This window comes from Syngnathus scovelli, chromosome 1 (genome assembly GCF_024217435.2).
Source record: "Syngnathus scovelli strain Florida chromosome 1, RoL_Ssco_1.2, whole genome shotgun sequence".
NCBI lineage: Eukaryota > Metazoa > Chordata > Actinopteri > Syngnathiformes > Syngnathidae > Syngnathus > Syngnathus scovelli.
This window is the reverse complement of record NC_090847.1, coordinates 8,410,859-8,436,838: the sequence shown is the minus strand read 5'-3', so window position 1 is coordinate 8,436,838 and position 25,980 is coordinate 8,410,859. Positions and strand designations below refer to the sequence as shown.

At 40.9% G+C, this 25,980-nt stretch overlaps 4 protein-coding genes across 7 annotated transcripts; 2 read left to right on the top strand and 2 right to left on the bottom strand.

Annotated features, from left to right (window-relative positions):
• Nucleotides 1-2,310: 2,310 nt before the first annotated feature.
• On the bottom strand, nt 2,311-7,760 carry nek12 (NIMA-related kinase 12). Of its 2 annotated transcripts, none has more exons than XM_049746498.2 (2): nt 6,487-7,727; nt 2,311-5,129 (listed from the first exon to the last, which is right to left on the bottom strand). In XM_049746498.2, exons 1-2 carry the CDS (start codon nt 7,496-7,498, stop codon nt 4,924-4,926), a joined length of 1,218 nt encoding a protein of 405 aa, XP_049602455.1. In that variant the 5' UTR covers nt 7,499-7,727; the 3' UTR covers nt 2,311-4,923. The 2 variants fall into 2 exon arrangements, with proteins under 2 accessions (XP_049602455.1, XP_068506152.1); XM_068650051.1 differs by having other exon boundaries at nt 4,942-5,118; nt 6,487-7,760.
• A 201-nt stretch (nt 7,761-7,961) lies between these two features.
• pin4 (protein (peptidylprolyl cis/trans isomerase) NIMA-interacting, 4 (parvulin)) lies at nt 7,962-8,933 on the top strand. Its single transcript, XM_049746670.1, has 4 exons — nt 7,962-8,126; nt 8,292-8,359; nt 8,430-8,549; nt 8,657-8,933. The coding sequence occupies exons 1-4, from the start codon at nt 7,967-7,969 to the stop codon at nt 8,813-8,815; spliced, it is 507 nt and encodes a 168-aa protein (XP_049602627.1). The 5' UTR covers nt 7,962-7,966; the 3' UTR covers nt 8,816-8,933.
• Nucleotides 8,934-9,438: 505 nt separating this feature from the next.
• faf2 (Fas associated factor family member 2) lies at nt 9,439-15,680 on the top strand. Its single transcript, XM_049746453.2, has 11 exons — nt 9,439-9,591; nt 10,231-10,299; nt 10,727-10,861; nt 11,027-11,103; nt 11,181-11,319; nt 11,826-11,911; nt 12,700-12,791; nt 13,241-13,418; nt 13,779-13,950; nt 14,032-14,175; nt 14,682-15,680. The coding sequence occupies exons 1-11, from the start codon at nt 9,529-9,531 to the stop codon at nt 14,862-14,864; spliced, it is 1,338 nt and encodes a 445-aa protein (XP_049602410.1). The 5' UTR covers nt 9,439-9,528; the 3' UTR covers nt 14,865-15,680.
• Nucleotides 15,681-15,722: 42 nt separating this feature from the next.
• On the bottom strand, nt 15,723-25,889 carry rnf44 (ring finger protein 44). Of its 3 annotated transcripts, none has more exons than XM_049746476.2 (11): nt 25,649-25,889; nt 22,684-22,879; nt 22,330-22,549; nt 21,847-22,014; nt 20,693-20,866; nt 20,462-20,623; nt 20,071-20,186; nt 19,869-19,956; nt 19,465-19,586; nt 19,148-19,247; nt 15,723-19,079 (listed from the first exon to the last, which is right to left on the bottom strand). In XM_049746476.2, exons 2-11 carry the CDS (start codon nt 22,788-22,790, stop codon nt 19,017-19,019), a joined length of 1,320 nt encoding a protein of 439 aa, XP_049602433.1. In that variant the 5' UTR covers nt 22,791-22,879; nt 25,649-25,889; the 3' UTR covers nt 15,723-19,016. The 3 variants fall into 3 exon arrangements, with proteins under 3 accessions (XP_049602433.1, XP_049602424.1, XP_049602443.1); XM_049746467.2 differs by lacking the exon at nt 25,649-25,889 and adding an exon at nt 24,266-24,668; XM_049746486.2 differs by lacking the exon at nt 25,649-25,889 and adding an exon at nt 24,266-24,665 and having other exon boundaries at nt 21,895-22,014.
• Nucleotides 25,890-25,980: the final 91 nt, after the last annotated feature.

Genomic DNA, 25,980 nt, shown 5'->3' with positions numbered 1-25,980 from the left:
ACGACCAATCAGCAGAGATCGTTAGATGGAGGCGGGACTTTCTGTTCATTACCGAGTCAGTGACGCAATTTTCCGTTCACGTTTCACACCGATCGTGTTCAACCACTCTCGCTCATCTGACGAGATTGTGACACTAAGAGGTACAATTTCTGCGAATAATGTCTAACTTTGTCCAAAACGCAACCCAGAAGTGATGGACCATAAAATGGATGGACCATTTTCTTCAAGCATTAAGCAATTCTATTGCTTGAATTCTATTGCTAATTCTATTATATATATATATATATATATATATATATATATATATATATATATATATATATATATATATATATATATATATATATATAATATAATATATAATAGCTCAGAGAAGAGCTGGAGAAGACCTGGAGAGTTAAGACTTCAGTGGTACCTGTGGTCATTGGAGCACTAGGGGCAGTAACCCCCAAACTGGAGGAGTGGCTGAAACAGATCCCAGGAAAAACATCTGATATCTCAGTCCAGAAAAGTGCAGTACTAGGAACAGCAAAGATACTGCGTAGAACCCTCAAGCTCCCAGGCCTCTGGTAGAGGACCCGAGCTTGAAGGGAAAAAGAGACCACCCACGGGGGGTGAGGAAAAGTTTTTTTATATATATATATATATATATATATATATATATATATATATATATATATATATATATATATATATATATATATATGGGAAACCTGCTTTTTTTTTTAGATCACTCCCCACCTGTCATCATACTTCTTCAAAATCATGTGAAAAAACATGTTCACATTACAATTATATAACTTTTATTGGCGATGACTGTGACTTAGTAATACTTTGTGTGGTTATCTATTGGCTTATGAATAATAGGCCATAGGGGACTTCGTAAATACTATTTGAAAGCAAGTAGTAAAGGCTGGGAGTCTCATGTTTTTCAAATAGATTTGAGAGATTCACAAGTCCTGGGAACACATAATTAGGATACCATTAGAGAGTATTAGAGAGTATCAGACTGAGGCGGGAGAATGCGTGTCGCTGGATGGTGTGCAAGCCAGGCATTTTTTACACAAGACCTACACACAAAGAAGAGATGAAGACCTATAGTCATAATATTCTACAGAAAAATGCACTAAGATGTGCGTGACCTAAGGTGATTCTCCAACATGAATCAAAGTATTACTCAGTTCTGCTTTTCTCAGTATGACATATGATATATTACTGAATAGAAAAGCAAAAGCCTGCACATATGATATATTACTGAATAGAAAAGCAAAAGCCTGCACCTTTGTGACAGTAATATATCAAATCAAATAAGTCTTAATGTGTTGTACTGTACTACCAATACTGCTCCATATTCTCTTACACTAATTCAAGGAGTCGCTGTTTTGTGATACTGGCAATTCGGCTGTAGCATGTGAATGTCATCCTGGAAACAACTGTGGTGCAATTGTCTTGACGCATTCTGTTTGATGAGTGATGAAAGGCACGTGTAAGGAGGGGGATATTTGCAGGATCTAGTGACAAACTTTTCACAACTTTCATACATCTCAGAATCATCTATTTCATCATTTTGCATATGTACCATATTTTCCGGACTATAAGTCGCAGTTTGTTTCATAGTTAGGTGCGACTTATACTCAGGAGCGACTTATATGTGAAATTATTAACACATTTTATATCACTTCACATGTTATTTTCCCACTAAACTGCATGAGGGCGCTCTAGGCCTGTGGAATAATTGGAACTGCAACTGACGATGAGTCTGAAGTAAGCCACGTAATAGAGGAAGCATCTTGTACTTCCAGAGTTAGCGGAGTTGTTTATAAGTGACCACGAGGATGAAGATTTAGTTGGATTTAATGATTTGGAGTGACACGGATGGTTCGATAAACTTGTTAGCATGTTATTTATGCTATAGTTATTTGAATAACTCTTAATATGTTACGTCAGGCACATTCTCAGTTTCTCGTTCATGTGTTTATGTAATGTTAGCATACTGTACCGGTCAGCCTGTTGTTGCCTATTCATGTCTGTTCTTGGTGTTGGACTTTGTCAAATAAATTTCCTCCAAAAATGCGGCTTATACTCCGGTGCGACTTACTTATGGTTTTTTTTCTTCTTTATTGTGCATTTTATGGCTGGTGCGACTTATACTCTGTAGCGACTTATAGTACGGAAAATAAGGTATGTATAATATTGTGTGTGGAACGTTTACTTGAGTTTTGGTCATTACTGTGCATTAAAGAATTGTCCAAATCCTCATACAAATGGGAAATCTAAAACAATACAACAAACATTAGAATAGTAGCAATGCATGTTTTGTAAAGATTTATTTTTCACTTGATAAGGCATCTCTGAACAGTTTCACTTGTTGTGAGGAAGACTTCACTGAATTCAACCATAATTGCTTCATGAAGCCATGGAACTACCTAACCATTTGTTTTTTGAACATTTTCAGCTAACTGTTTGTAAATTTATACTGCAAACAACTGCAATTAGACATATGCACTATCACAAACACGGTTATACAGTTCTGCTGTAATCATGGAGGTAAATGTGGTGCAAAAGTAACTTCTACCAGGACTCTCCAAAAATGCACTCTCATCCATCTGTCCCAAATTTGTTTCATTAAAACAAAGTGATGACAAACAGCTTGTTTGGATAATCAACATATTGATTGTCAAGTATATGGTGGAGCTGCGGCCTCAAATGAAAAAACACTGTTTGACAGACACTTCAAACAGGGAATGGAGATACGTATGCAATTGCAAAACATGTTTTTGTTGGTGTTTCTTGGTAACTCAAGGACTCAAGGACTGGAAACGTGTTGTCAAGCAATGGTCTCATCAACTCTTGATGACCTTGGTGACCGCTTCTCACTACTAGAATAGTGAGAAAAGGAAATGACTGGCTGGTCAGTCAGTCCTAAAAATGTTGTAAATGATGGGTTACAAAACAATGACGATTGCTTCTACTTTAAATCTTCATACAAAAAAAGTGGATCCCTCGTAGCGTCACAAACTAATCATGGGAAACCCTCCAACTCTCATGTGTCACCACCACAGACAGCTTTGTGTGGGAGCGGATGATCATAAGGGAAAACATGACTACCATGAGTGGTGTTCGTATGGAAACAGAAATGCATGTTTTTACAAGTATTATGCAAATAGGTGTAATTTTCGTAATCTCTTGAGAGATTGTGTGGTGATTAACCAATCTGACATTTCCGTTAAGATGCCCAAGTCTTGAGGCTGGTGTGCACATACAAAACCAACTAAGCCATCTTAGTATTTTTTTCTTTTAGACATGAGAGTTGCATATACCTTTATGTAAAAGTGCAACAGATATTTACTTATATTATTTGCAGAGACTAACTTGTTTTTTTTTTTCTGTACGTGTGTTTGACTAGCTAAATACAATAGTGTTTAAACCTATTCATGTACTTTTTGTGGCAAAGGACATTTTTCTGTTGTTTGAGTTGACTTGAGTTGACTGGTTTCCATTTGTATCTGCAGTTGTGTTGGCTTTGGTACCAGTAAATACACCCACTTCATATTTCACAAAATCATCCATGTTAGTTATGACAAGCTAATGAGACCACACTTGACGCATGACATTTTCTGGCTTCCATTTTTAATTTCAAATGTTTCATAAAGGTAGGACAATCAGTTGAATGTAGATTACCTGCATGTTCAGGGGATCGACTTGTTGCTGAATTAGACGAAACCTGTTGACTTTCCATGGTAATTCAATGCCAGTGAGTAATAATCAAAGACTTGAGGTGTTACAAATAATCGATTAATGGACAACTAAAGTAATTGGTGATTTTTTTTAATAATCGATATTTGTGTATTTGCTGCACAGCCAATTTGAAATTATGTCATATTATTTTAATAAAGGCGTGGAAATTAAAGCATGTTTCTGATTCATCAATTAATCAACAAAATGAATGACAGATGAATCAATTATTAAAATAATAATTAGCTGCAGCCATGTAAAATACAACATTGTGCATTAGCCTCATTAATGGGGAAGAGAGGTGGAAATTAGAGTGTTTTTTTTAAATAAACTGGAATTCATGCAAATAGAAGGGAATAAACTATAACAACCGAAAAAGTTGGCGCATGTCTCATATTAGTGAATTTATTGTAAATATTGCAACGTATGCAAAATCTAGGCTGGCATAATCCTGAGTAAAACTACCAGAGTTCACTTTAGTACATTGGTAATGTTTTGTATAGATGTCTCAACAAAATGTTTACACATATGTTTGAAAATTGAGATTTATGCTCCAGAACTCTCATAGAAAGATTTAAATTACCCATCCTAAATTCCTATCAAAATTCTGCAACTTTGCAGCCATATCCGTATGCTGTACCATGTTTGCTTCGGTCCTCAACCTTATCTCTGTGAGATCGTACATCTAGAAGAATGATTATTTACTCCTCGTCACAGTACATCTAGAGTCAATGCACAAATGAATGTTTCATGCTTCACTTGGACCAACATATCGTGTGGTGTGTTTGGCTCCAAAGTTATGCTGTCACATGCATTCTGAAAAGAGCCTCTGACCTCAAATGCCTTTTTTGTTCTATAGAACATAGTTTGAAACGCACACACGCATGCATACACACACACGCACACGCACACGCACACGCACGCGCACACCCACACCCACATATTACAGTCTGTTCAAATGTGCATTTTTAGGCCTTCTCCTTTAAGGCCTTCAGTGTAACGAGCATTCCTCCAAAGTTATGCTGTCACATGCATTCTGAAAAGAGCCTCTGACCTCAAATGCCTTTTTTGTTCTATAGAACATAGTTTGAAACGCACACACGCATGCATACACGCACACGCACACGCACACGCACGCGCACACCCACACCCACACCCACATATTACAGTCTGTTCAAATGTGCATTTTTAGGCCTTCTCCTTTAAGGCCTTCAGTGTAACGAGCATTCCTCCAGCATCACAGAGCTGGAACTCAACCAGGGAATCATCGCAGTCAAGAGCGGAAGTGTGATTTCCATTTGCCACTTCTGCACACTCGTCCTTTTCCTCATCTTCCTCAAAATCATCCGGATATTCCAATTGGTCCGTAACATTCTGGCAAGACTGTGAAAACACTGTGATAGAATAAGGATTAGTTTGTCAACGCAAAATTTGAAATTTAACAAATTGGAAATTTAAATCTAAGGTGATTTGAGATTGTCAACAACAAAAAAATTAAATTTAAATTTAAGGGGGTTTAAGATTTCAAGGAACATTTTCAGTATCTGTGCTTGTATTCAAATTAGGACTCTCGAAACACTGACATGGCATTTATGTAAATTGTGCGGTATGACAAAGCATACATCATTACTGTTTTTAATAGCACAGAGACAAACATTCTTGTTAGAGTGTCATAGTGTTGCAGTTTTGAGGAACTGGTAGTTTCGTGCACATTTCCATTAGATTCACCACATTTATGACAAGTAAACTTTTAGGTTAAGGTCACACATGCAAAACACCCCTGAAGGGAAGCTTTTAGTTTCTGTTGAGACACTTTTGAGTTCCCCTTCAAAACCTCTTAGATAGTTTCTCTTGGGTAGCTTCTATTTCAGGGTTCAAAATTCAGAAAGCCAATTATGAAGAAGAGAAGGTCTAATCATCCCCTCTCAAAGAATACTTGCTACGCAAATCTGAAAACCATTAATTAGTACACACAAATCTACACTTACAGGAAATGACAATAGATTTGTATACTGTTCACACATAGTGATGAGTCATACTTAATAAAATCAGACATGCAAAGAGTTGTTGGGCTAGTTCATAAATTTCTCCTGGAATCAATAAGTTTTTAATAAAGTTGAGTCTAAGTCTAAGTCTAAGTCTAAGCTTCATCTTACTGAGATATAGTGTGATGTGGAAGCATTTGAATGCCTTAACGTCAACCCCATTCATCCATTTTCCATCCTCATTAAGTGTCAGAGGTGAGCTTCAGCTGACTTGAGGTGAGAGATGGGACTAAGGTCATTTCATTATTTTTTGCAAATAAATAAAAACAAAAGTGCTAAAACAAACAATAATGAACGGAAACTACAATTTTACATTTTTATAACTACAGCAAAAATTTCCTTTGTTTTTATCTTTGCCAATAAATATGAGAAGGGTTTTAATGTATGCTGTATGGTATTACTGTATGTCTGCACAAAAGGAACAAGGCTGAGATGAGGATGATGATGATGATAAACTGTGTATGTATTTTTATCTTTAACTCAAATTCCACACACACAATCTTAAGCAGAATACCGTGTTTAGACTCGTGGGCCTGCATAGGACATATTGTTGGCCTCCATTTGTTTTACTTGACTTTGCTTTTGACTTTTAAATGCAACGCAAAGGAAAGTATTTTTTTGACATTTTACTTGATGTGAAAAAAAAAATCCTGAAACGCTGCCCTACGCGTTTAAATGTTCCATTATCAATTACCGAGAAGCTCACCAGAATGTGTCCTTGTTGATGAGAACGAATATTGGCTCTGTTCCTCCAAAGGAGACAAACTTCGCTCCTCGTCCTCATCAAAGTCGTCAGGGTAGAGGCAGCCACCAGCAGAGGCACCATCCTCCTCCACATCCGTATCGTTATTCAGCGTGTCGTTACGTCGAATATTCTGCAAGCGATCTTGCACAAAGAAGCTGTTAACTATACAGGCAGCACTGGGTCTGTTTTGGCGTTCAATGTTTAACATCCTTTGGATTAAAGAGGAAACATTTTGAGAGTAAAGTTCAGGCACCGGTTCGTACTCTCCTTTGGTGATCTTGTTTAAGAGACTGAGGAGGTTGGAGGCTACAAATGGAGGCGTGAGAGCACAGATCTCGTAGAGCAGGCAGCCCAAAGCCCAGATGTCACACTCGGAGCTGTAAGGAACATCCTGGCAGAGTTCCGGGCTTAGGTAGCAAGGAGTTCCCACACACGTGGAGGCCATGTCAGCTGTGCTCGTCATCATTTTGGATACTCCAAAGTCACCCAACTTCACCACGCCTTGTTTTGTTAGCAACACATTTGAGGTTTTGATGTCCCTGTGAAGTATTTTAACTTCATGTATGTAACTCACAGCCAGAGCGACCTGCACAAACCATCCCATGATAGTACTCTCTGCGAAGAAGTCGCTAGGTTTCCTCTCTTTGACTCTGTCATCTAATGTCCCGCCATCACAGTAGTCCATCACAATATAAATAAAGCTGTCATCAGGGCTCACGAAAGCCTCATTGCAGTTCACTATGTGAGGCTGCTTCAATTTCCTAATGATCTCCGCCTCTTGAAGAATAGCCCTCCGCGTCCGAGCGCCCTCCAGTTTGATTCTCTTGACTGCGTGTAGCCTCTCCGACTCAACGTGTCTCATCAGGAAAACCTCTCCTGATGCTCCTCGGCCCAAACACATCACCTTCTCGTACTTGTCCATTGTCTCAAGTAAAACCGTTGGGCCATCTGCCCTATGACAAGACGACTGCATGGGAAGGTCTTTTGTGTGGTAGTTGCTATGGAGACCAGACGCTCTGAAAACTGAGAGGTTTCTTTGTGTTGTGTTAATAAATGTTTATGGTGTTTAACCATTTGTATCCCTCTTAAAAGGTAAATCTTTTAGTGTGCTTTTGGCTCATAATCATTCATTTTATGTATCTTGTGTGTTTCAAAAGATTAAACGTTATATCCAGAACAACAACTATAAATGCCACACTTTAATGAAACCTAAAAGAAGCATGTCGGAAAAAAATTGTAGAATTTAAATTATGTAAAATAAAACGCTTTGAGTATTCACATAATTATCTTTTTGTTTGTTTTTTGTAAATTTGTGATCAGGTTAGGAGGGATATAAAGCCACAGAATAAAATCATTCAAATATTTAGTAAAAAATATTTTGTGCGTCAAAGACATTGTACACTAGAGGGCAGAATAAACATAAACTGGCTTTAAAGTAGCAATGCCTCGCAGTAGAAGAAGACACGTCCACTGCGCACGCGCAAACGAAATAAAGCATGAGCCTGTACTCGAAAGTGTTTACATCTTTCTCGCTAGTTTAAATTTTTTCGAACAGTCTCTTGAAATGCCACCAAAGGGCAAAGGTAGCAAGGGTGCCAAAGGTTTGTGCCCCCCTAGTTGTGCATTTTTTCTTAAAATGTGTAATTTTCTCTTTATAGCGACGTTAGCCTACTTCTGCACTAGATCGCGTGATATTAGTTCTTATTGCAGCGATATTACTATTATCATTGTTATTTATTACCGTCATTTCTGAATATTGTGCTCAGGGGGTGCATCGGGAAGTGCAGAAGCTGAGAAGAAGGAGAAGACGCCTAAAGGAGGCACTGCTGTAAAGGTCTGAAATCCCATTGCTCTATTTACTTTGGTAACCTAAGACAAAGTAGTCACATGCACATTTTCCCCAGGTTCGCCACATCCTCTGCGAAAAACATGGGAAATGCATGGAGGCCATGGAGAAATTGAAAGCGGGAGTTCGTTTCAGCGAAGTCGCATCACAATACAGTGAAGACAAAGCGAGACAAGGAGTAAGACCATCCTTAATTCAAGTCCTTTGAATTAACTGCTATACCGAGTTTAGTATTGTGCCAATTCATGTCTTTCCGCTGTTTTAGCTGTTTCATGTTTTGGGCAGGGTGATCTGGGTTGGATGACGCGAGGATCCATGGTTGGACCTTTCCAAGAGGCTGCCTTCAACTTGGCTGTCTCTTCCATGGATAAGCCTGTTTACACAGACCCCCCTGTCAAGACCAAATTTGGTTATCACATCATTATGGTGGAGGGAAAAAAGTAACGAGGCACAGCAATAAATTGGAACATTCAGTTTTACACTGTGCTCTATTGTGAATGTTATTACTCCAGACTCCATGAGGCATTGTGAATGAAATTAAATAACTACTTTATTTCTGTTATTTGTACACTACCCCATTATTTTTTCAAGTCGTGAGTTAATACGTAGGCGAGTCCATTAAAGGTATGAGGCTGCTTTTGATGGACAATATTAAAGTTGGAAGGTTGCACACAATATAAAATGAGTGAGTCATGCTGTTCACTTATCGTCTGGCTATGATGAATGCATGTCAGTGCCCAAGAAATATCAATAATGTATCACATGTAAAAAGAAAACCAGTTTTGACCGAGGTTCTCTGTTTGAATCTCAGCTCTGGCCATCCTGTGTGGAGTATTTGAATGATTGTTTATATGTGCCCTCTGACTGGCAACAAGTTCTGGTTGAAGTCTGGCTTTCGCCCAACTCAGTTATGAAAGGTTTTAGTGACCCTCGACGAGGTTAAGTGATGTTGCGAATTGATGGATCCAATTTTCATGTATGTGTTGCATTAGAAAAAATATCAAAAACATTTTTGACACATGAGTTACCTCGGGTTGATTTGCGGTTAGTGGGAAAGTTCTATCATCCAGGCCACTAGGTGTCAGCAGCGTGTTCTCGTGTTCAGCGAATTCCTGCTTTGACGTTGCCGAGCCTGGCTAGGTGATTGGCGAGCTAAGATGGCGGCGCCAGACGAGCCTGAATTATCGCAGGCGCAGAACGAAAAACTCATACATTTTCAGGTAAACGACGTCAAATACACGATCCAAAACCACTTTGTTTGCGGCATCATGCAATGGGGTGTCCCCGTCGAGTAGCAACTAGCACCGTCGGGCCAAACGGTCACTGCTACTTCACACAGACAACTTCGATATTGGTCAACTTCAGAGCTAACGTTGGTACCTAAGCTAGCATTAGCTTGCATATCTTACAAGTTAGCCCATTTTAAAGAGGACTTAGTTGACCTGAATCGCAGACGATCGATTGTCTTTATCAGAGACACCGACGTAATGCCCCCGTGTCAATTAAACACTAGTTTGGATTTGCTTTTCTCAGATCCTGGCTCTGGTTTCACTACATCGCCGTCTCCTTGTTTTCGATGAGTGCAGTTTATCACTATAGTCAGCGTCGAGCTGTCACTAAAGTTTTAACACATGTCTTTAAAGTAATTTCTGGCCATTTTCCATGTCATTATAATGAAAATGATCCAACGCAATCCTTTAATCCGCCGTCGTACCACAGTGCCGTTTCCTCGACGGGCAGTTAGAGAACTAGCATCTCCTTAGCTAACTTGTGTGTTGCTGCTTTGTGATAGAAATGTTGTTTGATGTTAATTTTGCAGTTTGTCAAGTACCGTTTGGCGTTTATTCTGTTTCTGACAGGATCTTACTGGCTGGGAATCAATCGATCAATGTCGACGCACATTAGAGCAGCATAACTGGAACATTGAGGTAGGTAACCTGTCAAAGCTTTCATTTACTGACAAGTCACACATTTCCCCACACCACATATATGTGAGCCACAAACAACAAACATTTGGCCTTTACGAAGATAATAATGTTCAACGTTGTAAATCTAAATTATTGTGGCTACAGTTAGGCCTAGTATAGATATGCACTGGAACAACTCACCTTCATAGAGCTTAAGATTTTTTTTTTTTTTTTTTAATATAGCCTTAAATACATGTACTGTATGCTATTTTAAACACCATATCCAATGAGCAAGCAGTAGCAGAGATTTGAGTGTGACCAATGATGATGATCCCGCCATTGGGGGTCATAGTTTTTTTCCCCCCATGTTCCTAAACTTTTTGTGCGTGGTCATTATGTGACTTTTCTTGTAAGGAGCCATAATTGAATTTTTTTTTTTGTCTTTCAGGCTGCAGTACAAGATAGGATCAATGAGGAGGAAGGAGTGCCCAGAGTATTCAACCCTCAGCCATCTAGACCATTAGAGGTCAACACAACAGACCACAGAGTATATAGTTATATTGTCTCCCGGCCACAACCCAGGGTAGGTCTGTCGTCTTTTATTGGAAAATATTACTTTTTATTGATTTTATACAAATAAGTCTCTGGAGTGCCCATCAAGTCCAAAATTAAACACCCTGATAAGATTTCCAAATGAAAGTGTTTTAATGTTTGTACACTCATGGATTTAATTGACTTTGTATTTCAGGGTTTGTTGGGATGGAGTTATTACTTGATCATGCTACCTTTCAGATTTACGTATTACACGCTTCTGGACATATTCAGGTAAGAAGAATCACATATTGACATGTATCTGGGGCTTGTGGAAATATCATAAAGAAGCGCTATCTTTTGTCTTCCAGATTTGCGCTGCGGTTTGTGAGGCCGAACCCCCGTGGTCGTGTTACAGACCCCGTTGGGGATGTTGTTTCATTTATTCATAGTTTTGAGGAAAAGTACGGTCGCTCACATCCTGTTTTTTACCAGGGAGCGTACAGCCAGGTGAGTTCAGAGATTTGCTTGCTTGAGTAATTGATTGCCACTTGCTCAGAATTGTTAAGAATTTTGTCGATTGTAGGGGTGAACAGTTACTTCAATTTTCATTGACATCGCAATGTAGTAGAATGCAAATTTCAAATACCAAAGGCTACAAATTTGAAAAACCTTTCTTTCATTTCGTTCGTTCATCGTTTGAGACTACATATTTCGTTCATTTAATAGTGTCTAGAGAAGTTCCGAACTTTAGAAGTGCAGTCCGTGTTTACATTCCATTATTTGAAACTTGAAAAGTTGAAGTGATAATGCCACAGTTTTGTTTGCATTACTGTTACTATTTACTGACTTGTTTACACCACACTTGTTTGGGAGAATTCTGTGAAACTGTGGTAGTGAACGCTTAAAAGGCTGCAAGTACGTTAACATTAGGTATATAAACTGTCTTGGCCTAGAAAATCCTATCGTTTAGTGTCACACCATTTTATAATGACTTCTCTTCTATATGTTGACAGGCATTAAATGATGCCAAACGAGAGCTCCGCTACCTTTTAGTGTACCTTCATGGAGACGATCATCAAGACACTGATGAGTTTTGCCGGTACGTGTCTTGATTCTTATTCCAATTTCCATCAAACCTCCGTTCAAAAGACATGATGTTGACGCTTGCGTCTCATTGATTGATTGATTGATTGATTGAAACCTTTATTGTCCCCTCTGGGGAAAATTAGTTGTCAAACAGCTCGTGACATTTAAAAAAGAAGAAGACAACAGAAAAAACAGAGTTCTCAATGCAATAAATATCACACACTGCTGGTCTAATAACATGCAGTGCAAGCTGGTAGTTTACTAAAGTGGATCATGTGCAGATAAAAAGTCCCAAGTCTCTAGCTCCAGGTCTCCCTGCGCCTGCGGGCCTGATTGTAGAGTCGGAGTGCAGCTGGAATAAATGACTGTCCAAATCTCTTTGTGCTCTGACGGGGGAGGACGAATCCGTTGCTGAATTTGCTCCTCATCCCCGTCAGCTCGATGTGCAGTAAATGGGAGGGATTGGCCAACATGGCCGCCAGTTTTTTCCCCCATCCTCTGTTCGACCACCGTCTCCAGGCTGTCCAACCTGGTCCCCACCACAGAGCTGGCCTTCTTCACTAGCTTGTTCCGCCTGGTAGCAGATGTTGCCTCCCCACCAGGCCACGGCGAAGAACAGGACACTGGAGACCACTGACTGATAAAATGTTCTCAGTAGCCTATTACAAACATTAAACGACCTCAGCCTTCTCAGGAAAATATGCTTGTTAGCATTTTGTTGTCTCCAAAGGTTCTAAAAGCATATGAGCCTTTTTGTTTTTTAAGAAGAGGTTAATTTTGTGCTCATCTGTTACTCTGTAGCTCCACATTATGTACAGAAGAGGTGGTAACCTTCGTCAACACTCGAATGCTGTTCTGGGCATGCTCAACAAGCAAGCCTGAGGGCTACAGAGGTAAACAATTGGTCCTATTTTACTCAACATTCAGCAGCAATAATGACGGTGTGTTGTTTTCAGTTGGGGACAAAGGGAAGTATGAATCTGGGAAAGTGTGTTCTTGGTTTTGCTACTGTTCCTCGAAGTTGGACTCTATCTGAGTCTGAATCAGTACAGTTCTCCTCCACTATAAACTCTAATCATAATAATTACAGGCCCTTGTGACCAAAATTAGGCAACATTTGAAAATGCAAAAAAAAAAAAAAAAAAAAAAAAAAAAACTACTTGTTGTAGGACTTGGCCTGTTACACATTTGTGCCAATTGTATAAAATGAGGTGAAATTTACAGACAAGGTTGACATGTTTTAAAACTTCCCCGATGTGTGTTCATGTCTTATTTTCACAGTGACAATATCAACTGCAAGTCGCAGTGTCACCTCCTAAGTGCTTTTGTCCATTCCATTTAGTTTCCCAAGCGTTGCGCGAGAACACTTATCCATTCCTGGCCATGATCATGCTGAAGGACCGCAAGATGACAGTCGTCGGCCGCCTTGAGGGTCTCATCCAGCCCGGGGACTTTGTCAGTCAGCTCACCTTCATTATGGATGCCAACGAAACGTATCTGACGTCTGAGCGCCTTGAACGGTACTGACAATAGCGCAACAACTCAACAAGAGTCTGTGCAAGAGTTGAAAGCTCAACATTCAGATGCATGCTTTTACTTGACATGAGATAGGACTGCGAATGGGCAAACCACAATTGAGTTTTTTTTTTTTTAACTGTATTTCAAACTGAATTCTAGTTTGAACCTCATGTTTATGATGAGGGTTGTTTCAAGAAGCTGTTAGTGACAACGCTTAATGTATGTATATGTAATATATGTGTATGTATGTATGTATAGGTACTGTACTGTACAAAATATTGCCTCTGCAATATAGGTTAGGTGCAAAAGATGAACCGCGTCAAAGCAAGGATTCACTGTGGGTGAATGTTTTATGTTTTCAGAGAGGAGAGGAGTCAGACCCAAGCACTAAGAGAACAGCAAGACATGGCGTACCGTATCTCCCTTCTTGCCGACCAGGAGAAGGACCGAAAGAAGCGGGAAGAGGAGGAGCAACGGAGGCAAGAGGAGGAGAAGGTCCGGCAGTGCGCTCTCGCAGAAGAGAGGAGACGACGAGTGAGTCTCACTGTGTGCATCATGACTCATAAGGTCTATTAAACGAACAGTCCGGGTCACACTGCTATCGTATTTCACCAGACACTGGAAGAGGAGAAGGAGAGGAAGTCTGAATGTCTCCCACCAGAGCCGCTTGCGGACGATCCAGAAAGTGTCAAAATAGTGTTCAAGTTGCCCAATGACACGCGGGTGGAAAGACGATTCCTCTTTGGGCAGTCACTTACAGTGAGTCCACACTCGGGGGCATGTCTTTTGTGTATGCCAAATCTGGACCCAGTACTTAAGATTCTTTTTATTTAATAATTCATGTTCGCAGCCAAGTTTGAATTAACCACTTGACATTCATGCAAAAAAATATATATATACGTATACCTTTGAATTTATAAAAGTGTGGAGCTGCCATTGTAGAGTAAAATTGTAATTATATGATTTTTTAAAAATATTTTTAGTGCATGATTTCTGTTCTTTATTTTTTCCATAATCTCATGGGCTTTTGCGTGGCCAATGAAGAGCAACCTCGTTATCAGCGTACTGGAAAGTTTTCTTAATCATTCCAAATTGTCAAGGTTGTGAACAAAAAATCTTCTCTGTGTTATGTCAAATTTATTTTCAATTAATTTTTCAATTTCCTGAAACATAGTTACAAGATGGCCCACATTTTATTTCAAGTCTGTTGTTAATGTCTTTACTACAATATATATCATGTATTCATTATGTTTTTACTTTCTCAGGTAATCTATGACTTCCTGTTCTCCTTGAAAGAAAGCCCGGAGAAGTTTCAGATCGTCACCAATTTCCCTCGCCGGGTGCTACCCTGCCTTCCGACCGAGGAGCAGCCCAACCCTCCCACGCTGAAAGAGGCAGGACTTAGTCGTTCCGAGGTCCTTTTTGTTCAGGATCTTACGGACGATTAAAACATAACACCACAAACAAAAAGACCTCAAGCCACTTCTGTGTGGGAACATCTGTACCCCCCTGTTTTTTTTTTGTTCTTTTTGGTTGAATGGCCACTATGGGATCATTGAGTAGAAATCTGGACTCATGTAAAACTCCCCTTGGGCAGGGTTCCCAGTAGCCTGGAAAGTCTTGGATTTTATTAAATAAATATTTCTTGAAGTTCTTCCTCGAGCATTTTCTATCCTCGGAAGTCTCATCATGTGTATCAGATGACTGTTCATCTTATCTTTACCCACAACTGCAGTAGTAATTGAAGAGCCTGGTGATTCCTTCACTTAGAAAGTACTCATAACAACTAGCTGAACCTCTCGCTTAACCAGATGCATGACCAAAATGACCTTAGAGTACCTATTGAGCTACTGGGAAATGAAGACTTTCGAAAGCCTTAGCTTTGTTTTACTATTGTAAAAGAAACGTTTGGCAGATGGACACTTGAGTTTACTTTTTTTAACCTCTATATGAATCATTAGATGAAGCAAGATTTAGACTTAATCGTAACATGGGAACCCTGTTTTAAACGAGTGACCTGTACATAAGTGTTCATAAATATGGACCTCCCCCAATTCATCTGTGTCATTAAATGACCAGATGCATGTTGACTGTACAAAGCAGGCTGAAGTTTCACAGAAGGGGCCACGGCTTTTTTCATGAGGCATTCTCTGCTAGTCTGCCATCATCAACGCTTTGTTTGAAATCTCCGAACAAGCTCTTGTAAAGATGTAATTTCCCCCCAACTATAAATTTGAAATAAAATTAAATGTGGGTTTATTGAACACTTGTGGTTGTTGTCACAGTTTGAAATGAAACAAGCATAGTTGTATATGTAATACATTTATTAGTGAACAACCCTCTCCAATCAGCCACAACAATTAAAAAAAATATGATTGCACTACTTGGTAAAGCATAACTAGCAACTTTCATTTAAAAAAAGTACAAATCTTAAAAAGTTCAAACAGTATACAGATGCATATAATACACTAACTAGTTCATGTTAAATGCTACAAACAATGATTCCAATGGAATGAAAAATCAAAACAACCATTTCCTCTAAGTAATATATATATGTGTGTAAATATATATATTAGTTTCCGTCCCCCCGCAATACAAACATGGAGAAATGAGGTAACTGTAAATGTGCAAGTACCAAAGCAAAAATATATTTGCCTAACACACAACACGTGCCCCTGGCTCTGTTGGTGGGTGGGCTGAGGACCCTTTTTAACAACCAAGGAGGGTAAGAACAGTAAACCAAGATCCCACCACAGCCCCCCCCCCAAAAAAAACAATCATAGGTAAACCTTAAATGGCATCTATAAAGCAATCAATCACAAATCCAACAATTTTTAGCTGCTTATTGGAACACTTGCTTTTTTTGCACCAGACAAGATGTGAGATTATTGAAGAAAGTTAACAGAAAGACTACAAGACTCTATTCTGTGTTGTCTTAATCATAAACTGCTTCAGTGGGAGGTTGTTTTTTTTCCTTAGTGGGGTGGCTAGATAATGTCAATTTATTAGATACTCCCAAAAATAAGCGCTAATATCAAACATGAAATACGTGTGAACAATACATTTTAAGATATTGATACACTGAGCGCAAGTGCCCAAGAGGCAGGTACAGTACTACACTGGCATATGTATGACAACACTTAATTTTTTTTAAACCCTTAAACTATAATTATAATGATTTCCACTGGGCTATTAGTATAACATGCTTTAAGAATACATGAGATCCATGACAAACTATTGCATTCACGCAAGTGAGTTTTTGTAGCTAAAAGCAAAACATCTAGCACCTTGTCACTATGGCTTTTTGATCAAACTACAGTAGTCTCAGAGCAGGTTGTTTTCAGTCATTAGGGCGATAACACAACGCATGTTAAGAATTGATGGATCCAATCCATTTTTTTCTCACAACAAAATGAAGTTAGCGCAATAAAATCTTGTAGTCATTCAGTTCTATTATTAGAAATATGTGCAGTACAATGCATGGCAGTTATCAGCTGAGCGATAAGATCCAAACCTCCAGAAGCCGACTTGGAATTGGATAACAAGCATGCATATTGTGCGCCGGTAAATAGGTCCCCAGTAAATTTGAAGCTGTCCTTCACACGCTTGCTTGCCTCTCTTTCTTTTTCGCTCTGTCTTTTTTTGTAAGCATGCAAACACCTTCTGGAGTGATTAGGTAGGAGTGTGCGCACATTGAGAAGTTGGACCACAGCAAAAAGTCAAACTGGTTTGTAAAATGACTTCGGTACGTTGCCTTTTTTTTTTTTTAAGTTGTTTTTATTTCCTTTTGAAAACATGCCTTGTCTTTAAACTGTGTACTATTTCAGACATAAGAGCATATAATAATTGCTTACAAGAAATTATTTGTGGTCAGAGGAAAATGACCAACACAAATTCAGCTCCTTTTCATGGCATCCTTCCCATTTGACAGACTCGTTCGTCCTGTATCCTCATATACCGAGTGGCCCTGAGTATTTTTTTTTTTTAAATGTACAATATAGCCTGCGAATAGATATGTATGTACACGTAGATTAATTCTCAAAGCTGTGGGTAGAACTCATTAAATGGCTTCTTTTTTTTTCTTTTCTTTTGAAGATGGCACACACGTCAAAGACTCACATTCACTTAAGACACTGAAGTAAAGAAAAAGGCAAGATCCCTTTACACGCAAAAGCAACGCTTACAACTGCCTGTTAGTGCTTGCTATTTTTTTTTCCTCAAAAAGTCGCAAAACAAGCGGGAAAATAGAAGTCCAACAGCGTTTCCACACGACTGAACACCAGTGACATCTATGACATTCTTCTGTCTTCAAATCTAAACGCATTCACACACAAGTTCTACATACACATTATTTTTCCTCCAAAACCACCATTAAGCTGATGACCACGTTACCGGAAGATAAACACAAAACATTGTTAGTGCTCCCAACACGTTCTCCTTCAACTCATTTTCTCAAAGAGATTACAAAATAATAAATAAAACCTTTTTATAAATGGTGAAAATGACACAGTATTTGCCAGGATTAGTAATAGGTTTGTGCTTGTCAAGGTCATATAAGAAGGCAGGTCTAACATCTGGAAAAGTAGGCGATATCTATATATTAGATTTGGCTCACAAACAAACAAACATCGATGGCCACGTCTTCCTCAATCAGGAAGAGTAAAAAGTCCATTCAAAAGCCACCCCTTTGCAACAGATTGCTGCCCGGATGGGACAACTTGCATCCGTTTCAATGCTCGTTTTCCCAAATAAAGCAAGCTGCTCTTTTCGTATGCCTCTACTGTTTTTTTCCCCCCTCAAGTTGGTTCATTTTGGTGGTAATGCTTGGTTTAAATATTGCTAGTCAGAATCAACAGTTCATGCAAATCCCAGCATGCCGCCCTGTATCCAGTGGTTACACAATACATTGGCTCTGTGAACAGGACAAACGCACATACGCGCACATACGCACGCACGCACGCACGCACGCAGATAGCTGTAGCGCTTGTGCAGTTAGTTACACTCAATGACTTCGAAGTGATCCGGTCCGTGAAACCGGAACATCTTTTTGGATACATAAGTTCCAGAAAGGAGCGTGTGGCAGACGCGCATCACTTGCAGTCTAAAAGCTTAGGCTTAACAAAAGAGGGCTAAAGGATCGATCGAGTATTGCAGGACATACATATGAAGCAGTCGGTTTCGCCGGCACTAACATGCATCTACGGTGCTTCTCCACGCATCCTGTTTGTCTTGAATCGCGTCCCGCCTCCCATTCTTCACCACTAAATTCAACTAATGCAACCCTGTAAACAAAAGCAGCAAATAATGCGCACGGATGGGGAAACTCTTTGGAATCTGCAACAAGGAAGTGGGGAGGCCAGATAAAAAAACAGCTGGTGATCCCAGCGCTCCGCCTTCTGGCTGCAGCGGGACTTTTTTTTTTCTTTTTCTTCACAAGACTCGGGACAAATGAAGCACAGCAGAGGTACCGGGGCCTCCGGGAACCATCGCGGATTGCTTATTATTTAGAAGGTGGGTTGTTAGCGGTGGTTAGTTAGTGGCGGGTGTCCACAGCTTTAGGACTAACTCTGGCACGGGCGAAGCTTTTCCCACTCCGCCTCTCACTCCGCCTCTCGGTGCACGTCCGATGCGTCAGCCCGGCAGATGGGACAAGTGCGATTGGTCTGGAGGGCAAGTGGAGCAAAGTCACGTACCAAGACACCCCAACTGTATCGTGATCGCGCCATCTTACCTTTAACCATTTGTCCACACATTTGGCGTGGAATTCATGGTTGCAGGGTAATACCCGAAGTAGCTGCCTACACTCAAAGTCACTAAAGCACACAACACACCTGAGGAAAAAAAAAATACAGCGTTGCAAACATGGAAAGTGAATGAAAACCCATTTTAATCGTGAAGTGAATTTGTCACAATCGTTAGCAAAAAAGCGGCGGACATCAATACTGGCAAGAAAATGACGCGGGGGGGGGGGGGGGGGGGGGGGTGGGGGGGGGGGCGTCTTGAATACACTTCAATGAAAAATTGGGCAAAGAGAAATGGGTGGCTTACAGCGTTTGCTCCGATAGATGAGTCTCTGAGCTGAACCTGTAGGAGGGAAGTTGCTCAATGTCGGCCTTGGTGAGTCCTCGTGGCTTCGCTTCACCCAGCCTCTCGGCCAGATTCAGTAAAGCCTGCAGAGAAAATCCACTCTTAAATGGCTTGTATAGTGTACAAAAAGTGGGATTCCTACAAAGTGTACTTAAAGAAGTGCTGAGTCTGTGAGTAAATTGCTTTTATCTTTAATAACATTGCTGAGGGGAAAAACGAAATTATTATTTTTTGCACCGTCCAAATGTATGCAAACAACCTACTATATTATATTCACATGTTTTTGAGATATACTCTGTTGGAACTACACTTGTACGTACCATTGTGTTCCAAAATCTTGAGCCATAAAAGGATGGCCAACTCACCTCATAGTTCTCCATTTCCACGTCATCCACATCAAGGTCGAGACTGATGGCTGGGCCCACTGCGGTTGGAGGCACGGGAAGCATTGAGCTGCGCAAAGAAAGAACAACAAACGGTTAATGCAGTCCCTAGCAAAAGCATAGGCCAGTGACACACGTGCACTGGTCACGTCTTTCTCGGGATATGATCTTTGTCCACACTTACAGGAAGTAAGGGAGGAAGCCTGGGTAGTAGGATGGAGGCGGCGGGGGAGGAGGGAGAGGCTGCTGCAGCCTGTATCTCTGTCCACTTGCTCGCCGGGGCAGCATGTGGGGGTATGGCTGGTGCAACAAAGAATCGTGGATTAAAATGCGTACAAACATGAGACATGACATTGGATGACAATAAATAAATAAAATGCGTTCTTCAACGGATATAACGCTGATAAGTGCTTTTACATATTTTTTTAATGCTTCTTCTCATCACACTAATGACACTTCCTAATCCACATCATATATAATGGTTAAATTGCAAATCACTTGGGGGAAAGTTGCATCCACTGGGGGAAGATAATGTGGACTGTGTGTGAACGCCCAAACAGAGGCCTGCTACTTACCACTCCGAAGGGAAGCTCCTGATGCAGAGGCTCTTGAGGAAGATACTGTATGGGCAGAGAAGGAGGCAGCGCTGGTGGGTGGTGTGAGGGAGGGTAGGTGAAGGTTCCCAATGGGTGCTGGTCCCCTCTTAGGTCAACTTCATTCTCTACCCTCTGTAGAGGCTGAACACAATCAGCTCAATTAGCAAAAAGCCTTGACAGAGTTGCTGGCGGCTGGTGAGGACTACTCACCATGCGTGGGTGCTGAGGCTGTAAAGGGACAAACTGGCTCAGAGGAGCAAGGTGCGGCGGCTGGTGCGGGGGTACAGGTGGGCTTGGGTGCAATACAAAATGTTCGCTGGAGATCAGGGGTGGGAAGGCTTGGTAAGACACCGGCAGATGCTGCATGGTACATGCTTGTATGAGCTGAGCGGAGACAAAAGCACAGCAAGAGAACCATATTTATGTACACATACATACTTCACACTCATCTTCCACCAGTTCTAAAAATGCCTTTTTCATTGTTTTCAAAAACATGCTTTAGGTAGGGCTGGGCGATGAGACAAATGTAAAGGAAAGCTTGCTGAACTCTTTCATGATTTTCTTGTCTTCATTCTATGGTCGTGCTGATTCTGATTTCAGCTTAAGGGATTCATCAATCAACAGAACAATTGGACATACTGGAGCACACGACTTGCCGCAATGAGCTGAGGCACATTAAATTCCCTCTCAAGCGTGATGTGAAGGAGAACAATATGTAGTCATTAATGTCAAGATGACCCACTCCACACTACAACTCCTCCAAGCAAAATCACACAATAATCTAATCTGCAGAAATTCAGAGCAGAATCATCCCATTCCATTTAAAGTTACAATAAGTAAATTAGAAATTTCTTTGAAATATTCATTTTATAAAAGTACAATACTTTTATTTTTATCCATTTAAATGTATTAACCATCATGAAGAATCTTTTTCACTGCGCAGTGAACATTTCTTTCCTTGTTCCTTCCTTCCATGAGGAATGAAAAACAAATGTAGGAGGGAATCACAACAAGATTCCCATTCAACAATTTGTTTTTCCACTTGCTAAACTACGAAGGGACAATTTGCACGTTAGACACATCGCACAACCCTGGTTAAAAGCATGTCATCGATATACACCAAGTGACAATATTACATAAGCGAACAGCACCAACAGTGTTGCCCCAATGCCAGGCATGTTCAGGCAGCACAGAACACAACTTAAAACGACTTCATTTCGTCGACAACAAATTCATGCCACTAATGTTTCTATTTCACAAAACACATTGTATCTTATCAGGAAAAAAAAAAGACAGACTGCACGGTTGCTATCGAGCGCTACATGAAAGCCACTGACATTTGGGCTTTCCCCTTTCAAACTCACAGGAGGAGGAAGGCAGCAGAGCAGAGAGAGCTGTCCGCTGAACATTACCGAGCATGCTGGGAGCTGCTGAGTGTTGCATCCCGGTAAAGGCTGCCCGGTATGGATGGGAAATCCGTGGGTCGTCACCGTCGTAACAGTGTATGATATTGGAACAGATCCCTGGGGCATCTGAAATAAGAGCAAAACAAAATGGAAGTGGACACACATCCACAGGAAACCGCATGGGTGCGTTTTTAAGCGTGTTAACAAACATGCCAGGCTTCTAGGCAGCAATAGTTAGCCAAATACTGTCCAATCAGAGGGAGCGTCTATCTTCTGCCGATGTAAATCTCCGGTTGCGACTAACCACACCTAAACGCCACTATCGCTGGGGATTTTTAGAAGCCTTCATTTTTAATTAAAAAAATAATAATATCGCCTGTTTCCCAAAAAACAAAACAAAACGGCGGCACACCGGTGAAATAATTGCTGGCCCCCGCCTACCTGCTCATGTAGATCCACCATGATGGGGCTCTGCTGGGGTAGGTGGGCCGCAGGGTGAAGCATGCGTGGCGCTGTGCTGGTGTGGCTATATTGTCTGGATTCATCTAAAGGAACCGGTCGGTGATGTTGGGAGAAAAGCAGATGGCGGTTTTCATCCTGGACCAGGGAAGTGTGCAGCACAGGTCTGTCTCGTAGCCCCCACTGGCGTCTCACTGGTGGACTGTCGTGTCAGAAAACAAAAGATGCAAGATATCACACACAAATTATTCAATTTCATGTGCAGTAGGATTGGCGTACGCAAAAACTATTGAAAAACAAACAAAAAACTGCACAACATACTGTATTCAACTGTACCTTCTCCTGAGATGCACAGGGGCGTTACAGGGCTCTCCAAGGAACCTCCTCGGGTTCAAGGGGGCTGTTGGGGGCAGCCTATTTACTGCTACTTCCCATGGTCGCATTGGTGACGTCGTGCAGACGAGTCACTCTCTGGGAAAGGAAACTACACAGTGGAGGAGGCACTTGGATGTTGCCTCCGATTGTCTTAACCCTGAAAAAAAGAAGAGACTATTTTATTTCACAAAAATCCAGACAATAAATAGTGATGTTCCGATCAAGATTTTTTTATCTTCAGTGGTTGATTCTGCACCAAGTGGAACAACATGTTCAGACTGTTTGTCCATTCATTAATTTCCATTAGTGATTGTCCTAGTCAGGGTCTTGGGCAGGAGCCCATCGCAGATGACATTAGGTCACAGGCAGAGTATACCTTGGACCAGTCACCAGTAAACAACTATTTTCATTCACACCAATGGAAAATTTTGCATTTTCTATTAGCCTAGCATACATATTACTGGAATGCGGAAGGAGGTCAGGGGGAAAAAAAAATAAAATAAATGCCCGAAATTAACAATGGTGTGCTTGTTTCAGGGTCGCCCGTAATAAAATAAAACTTGACCATTCGGAATACACCCTGACCAAAATACACCCTGATTAGCATCATGGCAGGTCTCATTGTCTGCTGGTTGTCACCACTTCACTGATTTGTGATGAGTACTTTGAAATTCATTTATCTGTCTGCTGTTAGTTTGCCCATCAACTCGCTACACACTCCAGCGAGAGGAGGACTCTCAAGGTGGCAAAAAAACATGAACTCTGCAACCACAGTAGTTTCTGACATCCTTAAAAGTACCAGGGACCAACAAGTACTCCGTGGAGAGATAAAAAGCCAATAGTCTCCAACTCCAGACCATAACTCAGCCATTGTCAGTTAACTGTAGAAAATTAGAAGCCTGAAACAACAAACTCCACTCCAAGATTGTCAAAGCTAGGATTCAAGCTCAATCTTAAAACTCGTCGTCTGCATATATTCACATGCAAAACATTCCCCAGTCTGAAATTCGTAAATTATTTAAATCCTGTAGTATTATATTCATCAATTGGTGTGCAAAAATAATAATACAAATTTTTAAACAACAACGTCCGTCCTCGGGGCATAATAGGGGTCGCTGTTACATGGCTGAACAAAAACATGGAAGCCATGTGCTCACGAGACAAAGCGACAACAAAAGCTGCAGCGGCAATCGCCTCTCTTCCATTTCGCTCCAATTTATTGTTGCACAACTTTTTCGGATTATCGCACGAAGCTGTGCGCGCACAACCGGCTGTCTTCGAGACAGGACCATGGCGGCAGCTGAGGGCTCCTTTCTGATTGGGATAAGTCGATGTCCCCTGTTGAAGGAGAGATGAGCTAGCAACATTAGCAAAGCTATGCTAACGCTTTGTCCAACCTAGCAAGGACAGTCGGCGAGCACGGGATATAGTGTTCAAACAAAAACAAGTGTCTAAAAAAAAAAGGGTTGCACAAAAGAGAAGTATCCACCCGGTATGCACGAATCTCAGTGGTAATACGAGTTAGTGTAGCTTAAGCGCTTACTTTCGTGGCTAGTTTGGGCGCTCCGTGAGAAGAGATGGCAGGTGTTCCAGCTTGCAAAATACCGTCTCCCATCCACTTATCCTTGTGTATGACAGCCTCCAAACGACATATGTCACTCGATACGATATCGTCCTACGAATTCAGTCCAAAACCATTTCCTTTGCCAATAAATATCCCCCAATCTGCTAGCGGACGGACGGTCCTGCTTGCTATACTGCTAACAGACGCTTTCCTTTGGCAGCGGAGGGGCTACGTCTCCCCAGCAACCGTAAACAATAAAATAAATCCACCTGTTAATAGTAGCGTATTCCGAGTAGCTCTAATGATACTAAAAGAAATAACAAGTTATTCTTTTGTAATCGAAGAAAGAAAATCCCGATTGCCGCGTGCACGCTCGCAACACTGCATTGTTTTTGCGAAGCCAAGCCCCCTGTGTTCGATTAGCCAATCACAGCGCGACGAACACAGACAGCAGACGTCGAGACAGCGATGGATGCTACGTACCAACAAACGTTTGTTTTCCGACATGGAAACAAAAGATCCCCGCGATTAACAAGTGGCTCAACAACAAGTTTGTAGTAACGTTAGTGTTAACATACTTGATCAACCAATGCGTGTTTGAAAAGTGTGCCTACGCTGTTATTCAAGGACTATAAATACTTTGTTTAGGTTGATTATGAGTACAGTTACATTATAGCGACAGAACAAACTAATCTGGCAAACGCAACATACTTTGTAAACACCGTTTGATGCCACTTCGAAGAAATGCCATCACAATTGTACGTGAACGTGAAATTATTAGTAGAACATATTTTTAACCGGTTCTCCCTGAGAATTATTATGAGATAACAATTAACAGTGCTACCGGAAATTAATGTTCAAATGCTTGTTGCTATGACTGGAGGCCACGGTGTCCGATGAGGACTATCCAGTCGGTTATGTAATTTTGCACTTGCATGATCAAGGCAAAAAAAAAAAAAAAAAAAAAACACCTTCAATTTCCTCCAACATTTTGCACACCGGCAAATGTAGCATGGATTGTTTTACACACGACAATGTTGTTATCATCGCTATGGGCCCCATAGCATCACTGTCCGGCCCAGTTAGTGTGTTTACAGTTAATAAACGCCGTCATTCCAAGGTTTTAGAACATATTCCATCATCGGATGTCAAGTCAACATCAAACCACGTAAGGCTCACCGATAAAAGGCTGTTTTGCACGTAAACACAACATCGCAGTCAGCAGCAAAACAAGGAGGGGCTGTGGAGTATGGAGGCTGAGCCCAATGAGCGGCATAATAACAACACGTTTTAATTTACAGTCTCAGGCAACATTTCTAACAATCTACCCGCGGTATCTCGTTCGGACAAAAGCGTCATTACCTGATTGTTAATGTGCAAACATCCGATCGCTGATATTTCCCTTCACATTTCGTCAGTCATGCAGCAAGTCCTGTGGTAAAATGTCCCCGCGTGGAACATTGCGTGATTTACACCTCTGCTGTAACAAAAACGCGCTACAAATGACAGATCTCATCAGACATCTCGAATGACCTCGTCGTGTGTGCACACAATGCGACTTGTCTTTGCTGTGTGGCACGTTCATTCTACACACGCCATTTTCTGGTTTTGAAAGTCGTAGTCCTGCCCACTGCTGTCTTGTTCCCCCTGCAGCGACCTGCACTTCCTTAAACTAGACGTACATACCAGAAAAA